The 14,076-nt window shown below is 39.5% G+C and overlaps 2 protein-coding genes across 4 annotated transcripts; both read left to right on the top strand.

The window, feature by feature from the left end:
* Nucleotides 1-486: 486 nt before the first annotated feature.
* Nucleotides 487-3,036, top strand: LOC137138252 (high affinity immunoglobulin epsilon receptor subunit alpha-like). 3 transcript variants are annotated; one of them, XM_067525294.1, is made up of 7 exons: nt 687-723; nt 1,108-1,193; nt 1,403-1,481; nt 1,921-2,184; nt 2,264-2,509; nt 2,584-2,760; nt 2,898-3,036. In XM_067525294.1, exons 3-7 carry the CDS (start codon nt 1,412-1,414, stop codon nt 2,996-2,998), a joined length of 858 nt encoding a protein of 285 aa, XP_067381395.1. In that variant the 5' UTR covers nt 687-723; nt 1,108-1,193; nt 1,403-1,411; the 3' UTR covers nt 2,999-3,036. The 3 variants fall into 3 exon arrangements, with proteins under 3 accessions (XP_067381397.1, XP_067381395.1, XP_067381396.1); XM_067525296.1 differs by lacking the exons at nt 1,108-1,193; nt 1,403-1,481 and adding an exon at nt 487-575 and having other exon boundaries at nt 688-723; XM_067525295.1 differs by lacking the exon at nt 687-723 and having other exon boundaries at nt 748-1,193.
* Nucleotides 3,037-3,920: 884 nt separating this feature from the next.
* Nucleotides 3,921-6,562, top strand: LOC137138251 (high affinity immunoglobulin epsilon receptor subunit alpha-like). The gene is made up of 5 exons (XM_067525293.1): nt 3,921-4,047; nt 4,487-4,747; nt 4,824-5,069; nt 5,144-5,269; nt 5,407-6,562. The coding sequence occupies exons 1-5, from the start codon at nt 3,921-3,923 to the stop codon at nt 5,505-5,507; spliced, it is 861 nt and encodes a 286-aa protein (XP_067381394.1). The 3' UTR covers nt 5,508-6,562.
* Nucleotides 6,563-14,076: the final 7,514 nt, after the last annotated feature.

Here is a 14,076-nt window from a genome sequence, read left to right as displayed (position 1 = left end):
CTTGTGTCCTGAAACAGGGTTAATTGAATACAGGTTTAACAGAAACTTAAAGCTGCACATACTATGTGTGTGTATTTCACTACTTCTTTAATTGTTTTGTAAAGAAAGGTCATATTGTGAGTTGAGTTTTCTTTTATGCTTTATTTCTGGGGAAGATTTACTTTTGTATATTTATTTTCTAAATTTAATAATTACATTTTAATATTTTATGAGACATAGTTGTATGTTTGTGTTTTAATATTGGTGAACCAGTATTAACTCATAACATGATGAATGAGTGTTTGGTCAAATTAAAAACAAAACCTTTAACTGCCCTTTATCTATGGATGTCACTAACCTGACCATGCTGTTTGGAGCCATCTATTGGTTTTACCAGAAAGTTCTTCATTAACTTCGACTTTGGCTGTAATCCTTTCCTATTTGTACCACATGATCTGTGGTTTGATCTGTGGCTTCTTCTTTTCTATTTGTATGTTTCCTGCAGCTGCTGTTCAGAGACACTCTGACATGTGGTGGTAGCTGCACTTTGACAACTAGCTGCAGAATGGAGGAAACATCAGTTGAGAGGCTGCTGGGTGAGTCCAGTCTGCTGGATGTGTTGATGTCTGAATGTTGAGAGAAAATCACTGCTGCTTCCCACAGTAGATCAGTTATTACAGTTCAAACCTGACTCTCATTTATCTTTAGTTGTGACTTCACTGCTGACCTGCACAACAAACCAAGGTCAGTAAATGTTTTCTATGACAGACTGAAAATGTCTCATTTTCTCTGAGAAGGATGAGTTAATGTGAAGGACACAGCTGGAAGTCAATGAAACAGAGAGACTGCTATTTCATGGGTGAAAGTGCCTCAATTGGTAGAGTTAGTAGAGTTGCTGTCCACCAACCATAGGCTCGGAGCTTTGTGCCCCGCACCCACCACATGTCAAAGTTTTTCCTTGACAAGACACTGAGCCAAAAAACTATACTATTCTTTCTTATCTTTGTTGCAGCTTTGCTCAAACCCTACATTTAGTGGTTGTAGAGTTAAATGAGCAAACATAAAAGAAAATATTGTACATTTTTGCAATAACATGAACATAAGTGATCTAATTTGTTGGAACTGCAGCAGAGGGAAAAAGGCAGCTGCTGCTTTAGAGGAAATGATCTTATACCATCATCTAATACAATGAGACAGACATCAGAGGCTAATCTGTGAGTACAGTTTGTTCCATCTAACTTTCAGTGATTGTATTGTTGGATGTGTGTTGTGTTGGAGACCAATCAAAGTGAAATACAGGATAGAATGGAGTTGACAGTGTCAGAACTTTTATAATCCCTTTAAAAAGAAAAAAAAAAAGATTAGGTTTATAAAGATGTGCAAAAGAAACAGGTCTGCTGTAACTAACTCTGTTACCAAACAGGAAGAGAAGATGACTGCCTTCAGAAAATGTCATTTCTTTTTGGTTGTGGTTTCACTGCTAAGCTTCACAACAAACCAAGGTTAGTAAACTTTTACCATCACAATCGGAAAATCACTGATAGTGTCTGAAACAGTTGGTGTGGAGGACACAGCTGGAAGTCAGAGAGGATTATGCAAATATTGCATTGTGTTGTGTTTGAAACAAAATGCTCCCATTTCATTGCTCTATTTTGAATTGAATTTTTCCCCAACATACAATTTAATTTCACATTGTTGTCACAAATTTTCTGTTTAATCTCAGTGCAGTATTACACAGTCCTTGATATGACCACTGATGCGAGATAGTTATTTGTCACTAATTCTACACAGAAAGGGTTTAAGAGGCAGTCTGTTTGTGATGAACCAGTGGTTTGTAATAAAAATACTTAGCACTGGAAGCAGCCTTAAAATATGTATCAATGTCTTAATTTTGCACTAATGTGCAACATTATTAACAAGAATTTGAATTGATTTATGAAGCTCGTCTGACACTGAATCCCAGCAGCTCTCAGCTGTTTGAAGGAGAGTCTGTCTCTTTGAGCTGTGAGGAGGAAAACAGCTCTGCTGGATGGACACTGAGGAGGAACACAAGCAGAGACACAAGAGCTGAGTGTGGAGTTGACTGGGGAATATCCACTGGTTCTTTTTGTAACCTAAGTGTAACAGTCTCATGGGACAGTGGAGTTTACTGGTGTGAGTCCAGAGAGGGATCAACCAGTAACCGCATCACCATCACTGTCACTGGTAAGATCAGACTGTGGAGTTAGTGTTGATGAAGCTGTGTGGAAATGGATGAAATGCTGTAGTTTGTCTCTGTGTTGAGATGGAGCAGTGATCCTGCAGAGTCCTGTCCTCCCTGTGATGGAGGGACATGATGTCTCTCTGCACTGTCAAACAAAGAGTCCTCCCTCCAAGCTCCCAGCTGATTTCTATAAAGATGGCTCCCTCATCAGGTCTGAGCCTACAGGTCACATGACCATCCACCATGTTACCAAGTCTGATGAAGGCCTCTACAAGTGTCACATCAGCAGTCATGGAGAGTCTCCACCCAGCTGGATCTACATCACAGGTCAGGAGCTTCACTTTGATTTAAACTCTTATGTCATCCACATGTTCACCTGAACAGTTGAATTCTCTCTACAGAAATACCTACAACCACAACTCAACCCATATCTGCAGATACAAACTTATATACACCAACACCCCCTGCCCCCACCTCCTTCCATCTTGTCTTCAGACTGGTCCTCCACCTGGTGGTGTTCTGTCCATACCTAATCTCTACTGTCCTCATGGTGTCTTTATATCGACACAGACCCACAGGTAACACTCTGAACCATTCAATCATCTTACAAAAACAATCAATCAACCAATAAATCAATAATTCCTTAAAAGAAACATCAATATTTTCACAGTTGCTACATCTTCTGCTTTTTCTTTCTGACCTGTTCTGACTGTAGGAAATGAACTTCCTGTCTCTATGGTGATGACCTCACCCACCATGTCTGAGTGGGGATTGGATGATGATTATGATGATGTCACCACAGAGCATCACTTCTGATCTGATCCAACATGATCCATATGTTCCCATTTAAAAAGAAGCTACAATATCAGAAACAGTAACAGACCCAGAACACTTCACTGTGGAACTTTGTTGAATGTAGAATGTCAGAACTTCAGCAGCAGTTTAATCTCTTTTAATCTTAAAATGGAAGCAGCTGTGTGAGAGAGGTTCTCCAGGATGAGTACTCAGGTTTGTGAAAACTCAGAGAGAGACTCTGAACCAGATTTTTTTATAAAGATGCGGGAACAAATGTATTGTACAAAGCAGTCAAGATGTGTCTGTTCTTAATGAAAACCATTCGGAAACATGAACATGTGTTTAAATTCTGCTTTGAGGTTTGTCAGTCCACTCTGTGCTATTTCATGGGTGGCAGTGCATCACTTGGTAGAGTTGGTAGAGTTGGTAGAGTTGCCGTCCACCAACCATAGGCTCGGAGGTTTGTGCCCCTCACCCCCCCAACCACATGTCAAAGTGTGTCCCTGGAAAGACACTGAACCAAAAAACTATACTATTCTATCTTATCTTTGTTGCAGCTTTGCGCAAACACTACATTTAGTGGTTGTAGAAATAAATGAGCAAACATAAAAGAAAATATTCTACATTTTTGCAATAACATGAACATAAGTGTTAAAATTTCTTGGAACTGCAGCAGAGGAAACTAGCCAGGTGCTGTTTTAGAGGAAATGGTGGTTTTTACTTCTGTCAGCCTGATCTCATACCATAATTTAATACAATGAGACAGACATCAGAGGCTAATCTGTGAGTACAGTTTGTTCCATCTAACTTTCAGTGATTGTATTGTTGGATGTGTGCTGTGTTGGAGACCAATTAAAGTGAAATACAGGATAGAATGGAGTGGACAGTGTCAGAACTTTTATAATCCCTTTAAAAAGAAAAAAAAAAGATTAGGTTTATAAAGATGTGCAAAAGAAACAGGTCTGCTGTAACTAACACTGTTACCAAACAGGAAGAGAAGATGACTGCCTTCAGAAAATGTCATTTCTTTTTGGTTGTGGTTTCACTGCTAAGCTTCACAACAAACCAAGGTTAGTAAACCTTTACCATCACAATCGGAAAATCACTGATAGTGTCTGAAACAGTTGTTGTGGAGGACACAGCTGGAAGTCAGAGAGGATTATGCAGATATTACATTGTGTTGTGTTTGAAATAAAATGTTCCCATTTCATTGCTCTATTGTGAATTGAGTTTTTCCCCAACATACAATTTACTTTCACATTGTTGTCACAAATTTTCTGTTTAAATTCATTGCAGTATTGCACAGTCCTTGATATGACCACTGATGCGAGATAGTTATTTGTCACTAATTCTACACAGGAAGGATTTAAAAGCCATTTAGTTTGTGATGAACCAGTGGTTTGTAATAAAAATACTTAGAACTGGAAGCTGCCTTAAAATATGTATCAATGTCTTAATTTTGCACTAATGTGCAACATTATTAACAAGAATTTGAATTGATTTATGAAGCTCGTCTGACACTGAATCCCAGTAGCTCTCAGCTGTTTGAAGGGCAGTTTGTCTCTTTGAGCTGTGAGGAGGAAAACAGCTCTGCTGGATGGACACTGAGGAGGAACACAAGCAGAGAGACCAGGAGTGAGTGTGAAGACTGGGGGGAACCAGTTGGTTCTTCCTGTAACATCAGTCCCATCACCACATGGGACAGTGGAGTTTACTGGTGTGAGTCCAGAGAGGGATCAACCAGTAACCGCATCACCATCACTGTCACTGGTAAGATCAGACTGTGGAGTTAGTGTTGAAGCTGTGTGGAAATGGATGAAATGCTGTGGTTTGTCTCTGTGTTGAGGTGGAGCAGTGATCCTGCAGAGTCCTGTCCTCCCTGTGATGGAGGGACATGATGTCTCTCTGCACTGTCAAACAAAGAGTCCTCCCTCCAAGCTCCCAGCTGATTTCTATAAAGATGGCTCCCTCATCAGGTCTGAGCCTACAGGTCACATGACCATCCACCATGTTACCAAGTCTGATGAAGGCCTCTACAAGTGTCACATCAGCAGTCATGGAGAGTCTCCACCCAGCTGGATCTACGTCACAGGTCAGGAGCTTCACTTTGAATTCAACACTTATTTCATTCACATGTTCACCTGAACAGGTGGATTCTCTCTACAGAAAAGCCTACAACATCTCCATTAACCACATCCCCTGTGTTCATACTGGTCCTCCACCTGGTGGTGTTCTGTCCATACCTAATCTCTACTGTCCTCATGGTGTCTTTATATCGACACAGACCCACAGGTAACACTCTGAACCATTCAATCATCTTACAAAAACAATCAATCAACCAATAAATCAATAATTCCTTAAAAGAAACATCAATATTTTCACAGTTGCTACATCTTCTGCTTTTTCTTTCTGACCTGTTCTGACTGTAGGAAATGACCTTCCTGTCTCTATGGTGATGACCTCACCCACCCAGCCTGAGTGGGGATTGGATGATGATTATGATGATGTCACCACAGAGCATCACTTCTGATCTGATGCAACATGATCCATATGTTCCCATTTAAAAAGAAGCTACAATATCAGAAACAGTAACAGACCCAGAACACTTCACTGTGGAACTTTGTTGAATGTAGAATGTCAGAACTTCAGCAGCAATTTAATCTCTTTTAATCTTAAAATGGAAGCAGCTGTGTGAGAGAGGTTCTCCAGGATGAGTACTCAGGTTTGTGAAAACTCAGAGAGAGACTCTGAACCAGATTTTTTTATAAAGATGCGGGAACAAATGTATTGTACAAAGCAGTCAAGATGTGTCTGTTCTTAATGAAAACCATTTGGAAACATGAACATGTGTTTAAATTCTGCTTTGAGGTTTGTCAGTCAACTCTTCGCTATTTCATGGATGGCAGTGCATCACTTGGTAGAGTTGGTAGAGTTGGTAGAGTTGCCGTCTACCAACCATAGGCTCGGAGGTTTGTGCACCGCACCCCCCCAACCACATGTCAAAGTGTGTCCCGGGAAAGACACTGAACCAAAAAAATATACTATTCTATCTTATCTTTGTTGCAGCTTTGCGCAAACCCTACATTTAGTGGTTGTAGAAATAAATGAGCAAACATAAAAGAAAATATTCTACATTTTTGCAATAACATGAACATAAGTGTTAAAATTTCTTGGAACTGCAGCAGAGGAAACTAGCCAGGTGCTGTTTTAGAGGAAATGGTGGTTTTTACTTCTGTCAGCCTGATCTCATACCATCATTTAATACAATGAGACAGACATCAGAGGCTAATCTGTGAGTACAGTTTGTTCCATCTAACTTTCAATGATTGTATTGTTGGATGTGTGCTGTGTTGGAGACCAATTAAAGTGAAATACAGGATAGAATGGAGTGGACAGTGTCAGAACTTTTATAATCCCTTTAAAAAGAAAAAAAAAGATTAGGTTTATAAAGATGTGCAAAAGAAACAGGTCTGCTGTAACTAACACTTTTACCAAACAGGAAGAGAAGATGACTGCCTTCAGAAAATGTCATTTCTTTTTGGTTGTGGTTTCACTGCTAAGCTTCACAACAAACCAAGGTTAGTAAACTTTGTTTTTTTTTATAACAGGTTGGTGAGTTATTAATAATAAATGTAATTGTTTAAGCTCAGATCAGCACTACAGCTGAGCAGAGCTTTATTTTATTTACTGCTATTGTAGACATATCGAATGCAAAGTGTGTTTTCAGAGTATCATGAAGTAGACAGTACTACCTCACACTGCAACAAAAAGAGATTTGAGTGGGTGGGTTATAAAGCAGTATTACATTTAGTTAATACAATCTGTATGTAGAATAATGCTTATAACAGTAAAACCTCGACATGAGTAGGAAACCTGGTGTGATCCCTTATAGATCTTTAATTAAATGTTCTAATGCTACATGCTACATGCTATGTGCCCTCCTGTAAAACACAACAGGTAACAGAACACACAGAGCAACAAGGAAACAAGGATAACAAACCTAGAGCACCATCTGGCAGGGAACTGTGGGGAAAGCTGGTCTAAATCACCAAGAGAATGGGTGCAAACAATAATAACTGATAACGAAAGGTAAAGTTGGTGGAAAGGACTGGTGAACAGGAAGGTGAAGAAAAAAAATGTACAGCTGCAAGACTGTTGGGGTATGTTTCTACCAGCACATCTAGAGAGAAACTTTTACCCATTTTTCTTTGCAAAAAAGCTCAGTCAGACTGGATGAAGAATGTCTGTGAACAGCAATTTTCAAGTCTGCCTAGTGTTTTTTAAAAATGTTTTATATTAATATTGTGGCGGTTGGTATATATTTTATGAGAGTCTGTGATTTGGGGTTCCGACATTTTCATCCTATTGGTTTGAAATGGCAAAAAGAGTAAAGCAAAGATTTTTTTTTTTTCATTAACATAATATTTATTACACATTTAGCTAGTAAAATGTTTCTTCATCAGAAATAAATCAGGAACAAACAGGTCATAGTCTAGACCATCTGGTATGGAAACCGTGTTTGCCCGACTCAGGAACAGAACCAGCAATACTGTGCATTTTGGTTACAAACTCTGGCAAAGCCCACTCTCTTCACCGAACAGCACAACTAATGTGTCGCATTTTGAATATTTTTTCACTTAAACAATTTAAACAGCTTTGACACATGAAAACAGAAAAGTTACACTGAAAGAATTAGTAATTTTGTAAATTTATCTGTACACTTATTTACCATGTGTGCAATTTAGTAACTTCATTTTTGCTCTCATGTTATTTTTTGCACAGTCAAAATTAGTTAGTGGTGTTCACAGATTCCAGAATTTTCCAGAAACAAAAACATAACAAAAATCCTATTATATAACTTTACACATATCTGACATCTTTAAAGCTGGAATTACATCAAGCTGGCTGATGATACTATTTCTAATAATTTGGTAGGGAAATAGTGGCAGAATCGCTTAAAGTGCTAATAGACGTTCTAACTCTTATTTAATCATTTACATAGGATAAAGTCGTTTCACAATCGTTATTACTTTGAGCTGAAGGTCCTGCACAGTGTCAGAAATGATTCAACACTGCAAAGGTTGGAAAAGAATGTAGCTATTACTATTAAAAAGATGATGTTTCACATAATGTTTTAGGGTTGAAAGTGAACAAATATAATACGATCAAAGAGTAAATTCTTTCAAAGTCAGTGAGTTAACTTTCAGACCTGCATTTGAAGACTGACTACTGTATTCATTGATAGCAAACCCAACTTTCTTATTCAACCCTGTCTTAGAAAAATCACATTCCTATAAAACTAAACTGCAATCAAGGAACCAAACTCTGGAACCAGACTCTGGTCTTTGGCTTGACAGCCCTGTGCTTTGTACACCTACCACCCTCCTCAAGCACCATTCTGGCAGCTCCTTTTCCCTTCACAAAGTACCATTCCGTTAATTCAAAAATACATGGCAGCATGATTAAGGTGTTCTGTTCACTACAAAAACATAAATGCATTTGCAGTTTAGTTGTATGTAATTTCATTTTTAGGGTTGTTCTGTGCTACAACTTTGAATAAGTTCTGAAAAAAAAATTAGCATTTCAACTTCTTCTGTACTTAATCAAATACAATCTCTACAGATTAAGTCTTTACTTACTGTTGCAGTGGCAACAGACCAGTTTTCCTGCTCTGTGTAGAAACAGCAGAGGTAGAACTGAACTACTTGGCAGTGTAACTAGGTTTCCAGATGCCACCACCACACACCAGTCAATGTAATTCTGCACATGTGAGTTGACCAGAGCAAGACAAACAAGATACCCAATTAAGCACAGCCACAACACTGCCAGTATAGCTGTAATAATGTAAAAAGCCCTCTGCTTTGACTGGTCAACCTGCTCCCTGTTAACACCCATATTCCCTGGTCCTGGACGAATCAGAACACAGAGAACGGAGAGGCTGCAAAAAGACACAATAAGTAAAGAGAAGACCAACAAACAGAAATACAGGATATAGGGATAATCTGGGATGTACAAAGCTGTCACACCAATCCATCCAAAGCACAGCAGCCAAACACACCCAATGCTGACGTTTCTGATCCTGACCCCCCGTGACTGTCTTAGGCCCACATAAATCACCGGGTGAACAATAGCCAGGTAGCGCTCTACACAGGTCAAGATGTGAATGGAGGTCTGCCCAGGAAAAGCAATACAATACAAATATTGCCCAGCCAGTGTCATCTCTAAAAGACCAACGCTTAAGCCACAAAAAAAAAAGCCAACCCCCAGCACACAGATCAGCTCCATGGCAGCCGAGTGGTATGTCAAGATGTCAGAGTGGCTTGTTGTTGCAAAGGAGCGCTGGTGCCACCATCGTTGCAGACCCAGGAAGAGGACGTGGAGGGAAAGAGGGAGGAGGAGGAAGATGTTGGTGAAGATGCAGACCTTGCTCATTAAACCTGCACCTGTAGAGTTGGAGCAGGTTTGGAGCTTACTGAGGGCAGAAGAGGAGGAGTTGATCGGCATATCACTGTGTTTGGTGCTGCTGTAATAAACAAAATAGAGAACAAAAATAAATCAAATTAGTTAACTTAATTCTCCATGTATTTTTCTCACTGATTCTGTGGCAGAAACACAGTATTTGCTTTTTACATGGGAATCACTATTCACACTGTGAACAAATCTAGCATTGCTACTAAAATAATAATCTATTTGTCATGTATATCTATTTTCATGATTTCCAGAGTGAAAAAAACTGGGGAAACAGAGTTAACTTGACCGAATATTTGGAGTTTTAGAAAAATGCACTTATCCATTAAATAGCTGGCTTTTAAAATAGCAACAGAAAAACATTACAGAATTAAGGGACACTCACCTCAAATGCAGTTGGTTTCTCGTCTGTCTTTTCCCAGTTCTTTAAACTCTTTTATTAATGAGTATCTGATCGTAACATTTATCAATGCTTCTGTGAGTAAAGTCTGTTAATGGTGCATTTTGCCAAAATGTCAAACTGTTTCAATACTCTGGGGGGTGGGGGTGGGGTGGGGTGGGGGGTGCATAATGTCAAACAAATATAAAAATGGCAGACAAATTTGGTTGTCAAATTATTCTTCCACAGGGAGATCAGAGTACAGTGCCAGCAACAACATCGCTGTTAGTGATCTGGTGTGTGAAAGGCATTTCAGTTGTTTTACGATCAGTCTTTTTTTGTCTTCATCCGTCCCCCCATTATCTGAAACCCCTTACCCTGTGTGGGGTCTCAGGGGGCTGGAGTTTATCCCTGCTGGCATTGGGCGAGAGGTGGGGTCCACCCTGGACAGGTCACCAGTATAATTCAGGGCCAACACCAAGAGACATACACAGACAGACAACAATTCACACTCACACCTTTGGGCAACTTAGAGTCACCAGTTAACGTAACATGCATGACTTTGCACTGTGGGAGGAAACCAACGCAAACACAGGGGAAACATGTAAACTCCATGTGTGAATGTGAGTTTCTTTAAAAGTTCTTTCAGGTGCTTCATAATCACAGTGAATTGAAACAATTCTTTTTACAACAAATAAAGTACCTTTATTTATTTTAGTACATGTGAATTTACATGTGCATCCCACCACCTGATTATCAGTAACATTCAGTGAAATGTTGCTTACACACAGTAATAACAAGTTATGCCCCATTGGGCTGCACGTCTTTGAACTCTGGGAGGAAACAGGAGTATCTGTAAGAAACCAAGGCAGATATGAACATAAAGGCCACAACCAGCAACAGCACCTCATGACACCTTTGTGTAAGTGTACACAGTTATATGTTGCTGTATATGCTAAATTTAGTAGTGATGTGAGAGCTGCATCACAGCGTGTGAGAAAACCAGTGGGACTTGTGGTTCTGGGGATGATATAAGCTGTAATTTTTCATTTAATTTTAGATATTATTCAGCTCTCCAACTATTGAGACGAGTAAGTTAAATAAACAGTAGCTTCTACAAACACCTTTACGTCTATAGGTCTAAAGTCTTCAGTCATGTTAAATCTAAGTTCTGTAGAACAACTTACTCTACATATTAATTAATAGTTTAAAGTTCAACCTAATTAAACCCCGTTTACTTATTGTTGCAGAGGCAACAGAGCAGTTTTCGTGCTCTGTGTAGAAACAGCAGAGGTAGAACTGTACTGCTGGGCAGACTGAACCAGTATCCAAACATCAGCAATAAACACCCATTGTCATAGCTCAGTACATGTGACCTGTCTAAAGCAAGAGACACAAGCAGCCCTAGAAAATACAACCACAACACTCCTGTTATAGCCGTGATAGTATGAAAAGCCCTCTGCTTTGATTTGTCAACCCTGTCCCTGTCCCTCGCCATTTCCCCGGGCCTTGGACGGATCAGAACACAGAGAACGGAGAGGCTGCAAAAAGACACAACAACTAAAGAGAAGACCAACAAACAGAAATATGGGATATGGGGGGGATCAGGGCTGTACAAAGCTGTCACACCAATCCATCCAACGCACAGCAGCCAAACACACCAAATGCTGACGGTTCTGACCCTGATGCCCCCTGACTGTCTCAGCCTTAGGTAGGTGACTGGGTGAACAACAGCTAGGTAGCGTTCAACACAGGTGAGGATGTGAAAGCAAGTCTCTCCAGGAAGAACAGGTGAAAACAAATACAAATACCCCACTGTCATCAACTCTGAGACGTGAAGCTCTTTTCCACAATAGTAAAAAACAAGCCCCAGCACATAGATCAGTTCCAGGGTGGCTGAACAGTAGCTGAAGACGTCAGAGTGGCTGGTTGTCGCAAAGGAGCCCTGCTGTCGCCATCGTTGGAAACCCAGGTATAAGACGAGGAGCGACAGAGGGAAGAGGAGGAAGAGTTTGGTGAAGAGGTACGCTGAGATGACGACAACTCCAACTGTAAAGTCAGAGCAGTGAAGACGATAATTGAAGGAAGAAGAGGAGTTGGCGGCCATGTGGGTCAGTGTGGTGTTGCTTTATACAGAAATTGGAAACAAAGAAGAGGAACAAAAAAATTAGAAAACCCTTCAAGGAATCAGGTACACAGAACATTATTGTTTCTTTGGCCATGTCTTTAATCATTTAAGTCTGTACTGTATGTGGTCTACTGTGATGTTAAGAATTCTACCTATAAAAGCTTTTTTAGATCCCAAGAATTAACAAAAAAGATAATGGATGCTGGTAGCTTGTCTTACTTAGCCAGTTTACAAAGTATCTTTTGTGTTATAAACAAATATAGCATTGCTGGTTATCGACTGTATGTAAATTGCATGTGATTTAAAAGTATTGAGTTTTAGTTAAAGCTGGTGGTGATCTCTGGTTCCTCATCTATCAATGGCATCTGCAGGACTGTTTTTTGTTTATTTGCATCCTGTCAAAGAAAACTCATTATTAATCATGGTAGGCAAATGTGATTTATAAATCATTGTTCCACGGGGAGGTCGGAGCACAAGGTCACTGGAAGAGATCTGGTGTCTTGTTCAAATGTACACAAATCAAAAATACCCATGTACATGTAAAAGTAAGTTCTTAGATGTCCACTTGCTCTACCACTGAAAGTCACAAAGTCAGGATTCAAACACTGACAGAACATTTAAATGTCTTCCAAAAATCACATGACGGATATTTTTATTTTGGTGTTAAGCTATCATACATAATAACAGGCAGCTGATTACAAAGAGTGGCATCAATAAACGGTAAATACAGAAGATATATATAATTATAATTTAAATGTATCTTGCAAACAGTAATACAATGCCAATATGAACTAATTATTAAGTTTAAGGGTTAATTGTCTAAATCATGTAGGATAAGGAATCATTTTAAAATAAAATGTTATTAATACATGAGAATTGAGAAATATGAAAAAACTAGTGGGACTCCTGTACATGTTGACAACACAACCTATTTTACATCTATGTTAATAAATGATACAATATATAAGTTTGTGAACTATAACTTTCAAAATTTAATCAAATGCTCAAAGATCCACTTATACCTAATGAAATATCATTTTTCGCTAAAGCATTGATGGTCTTTACTTACTAAACAGTTTCCCTGCTCTTTGGAGAAACAGCAGTGGCAAAATGAAACTACTGGGCACAGTAATGAAGTTTCCAGATAACAGCACCAGACAGACCTTAATGTTACTCAGCAGGTGTGAGTTGTCAAGAGCGAGACAAACAAGAAACCCAAAAAAATACAACCAGAGCGCACTGAGTATAGCAGTGATGGTGTGGAGAGACCTCCGCTTTGATTGATCAACGTATGCCCTGTCCCTGCCCATTTCCCCTGGTCTTGGGCGACTCAGAACACAGAGAACCGAGAGGCTACAGAAGGACACAACAACTAAAGACAAGGCCAACAAGCAGAAATAGGGAACATGGGGAGTATTAGGGTAGTAAAAATATGTTATACCAATCCATGCAAAGCACAACAAACCGACACCCCCAATGCTTATATTTCTGACCTGGACCCCCCCTGATTGTCTCAGTTTCAGGTAGAAGATTGGGTGACTAACTGCTAAGTAGCGCTCGACACAGGTCAGGACATGAAAGGTGGTTTGTACAGGTAGAATAATAGATGCCATATAAGACCCCAATAGCAACATCTTTGAGAGACCAAAGAATAAGCCGCAAAGAGAAAGTACGACCCCTAAAGCAAAGAGCAGCTCCATGGCAGCTGAATAGTAGGTGAAGATGTCAGAGTGGCTCGTTGTTGCAAAGGAACGCTGCTGCTGCCATCGTTGGAGACCCAGGTAGAGGACAAAGAGGGAGAGTGGGAAGAGGAGGAAGAGTTTGATGAACACGTAGACCACAGTCATTGTCATTGCCGCTTCAGGGTTGGGGCAGTGTTGAAAATAACTGAGTAAAGAAAAGGAGGAGTTGGCCGCCATAGCAGTTTGTGTGCTGTTGCTTTTGTTCAGAAAAGGGAAAGAAGAACAATATAAATTAATTAAAAAATCCTTTAGTAGTAAATAAATGTACACACAGATATAATTTTTTATTTCGCTATTTTTATTTTAACTTTGTATTTAGTCATAAGACATCTTGAAGATCTGAAAAAAAAAAGTTTTTTGCATGTCTCGTCTTGCTCAGTTG

Source organism: Channa argus, chromosome 12 (genome assembly GCF_033026475.1).
Source record: "Channa argus isolate prfri chromosome 12, Channa argus male v1.0, whole genome shotgun sequence".
Lineage (NCBI taxonomy): Eukaryota > Metazoa > Chordata > Actinopteri > Anabantiformes > Channidae > Channa > Channa argus.
The sequence above is the reverse complement of the archived record's forward strand: the minus strand, read 5'-3'. Positions and strand labels throughout refer to the sequence as shown.

Excerpts from the sequence above, each read along its gene's own strand:
- LOC137138252 (XM_067525294.1), top strand. The coding sequence starts at position 1,412 with ATGACTGCCTTCAGAAAATGTCATTTCTTTTTGGTTGTGGTTTCACTG. Across the intron at positions 1,482-1,920 it reads AAGCTTCACAACAAACCAAG|CTCGTCTGACACTGAATCCC; the intron begins GTTAGTAAACTT and ends TGATTTATGAAG. Across the intron at positions 2,761-2,897 it reads ATATCGACACAGACCCACAG|GAAATGAACTTCCTGTCTCT; the intron begins GTAACACTCTGA and ends TTCTGACTGTAG.
- LOC137138251 (XM_067525293.1), top strand. The coding sequence starts at position 3,921 with ATGTGCAAAAGAAACAGGTCTGCTGTAACTAACACTGTTACCAAACAG. Across the intron at positions 5,070-5,143 it reads CAGCTGGATCTACGTCACAG|AAAAGCCTACAACATCTCCA; the intron begins GTCAGGAGCTTC and ends TTCTCTCTACAG. Across the intron at positions 5,270-5,406 it reads ATATCGACACAGACCCACAG|GAAATGACCTTCCTGTCTCT; the intron begins GTAACACTCTGA and ends TTCTGACTGTAG.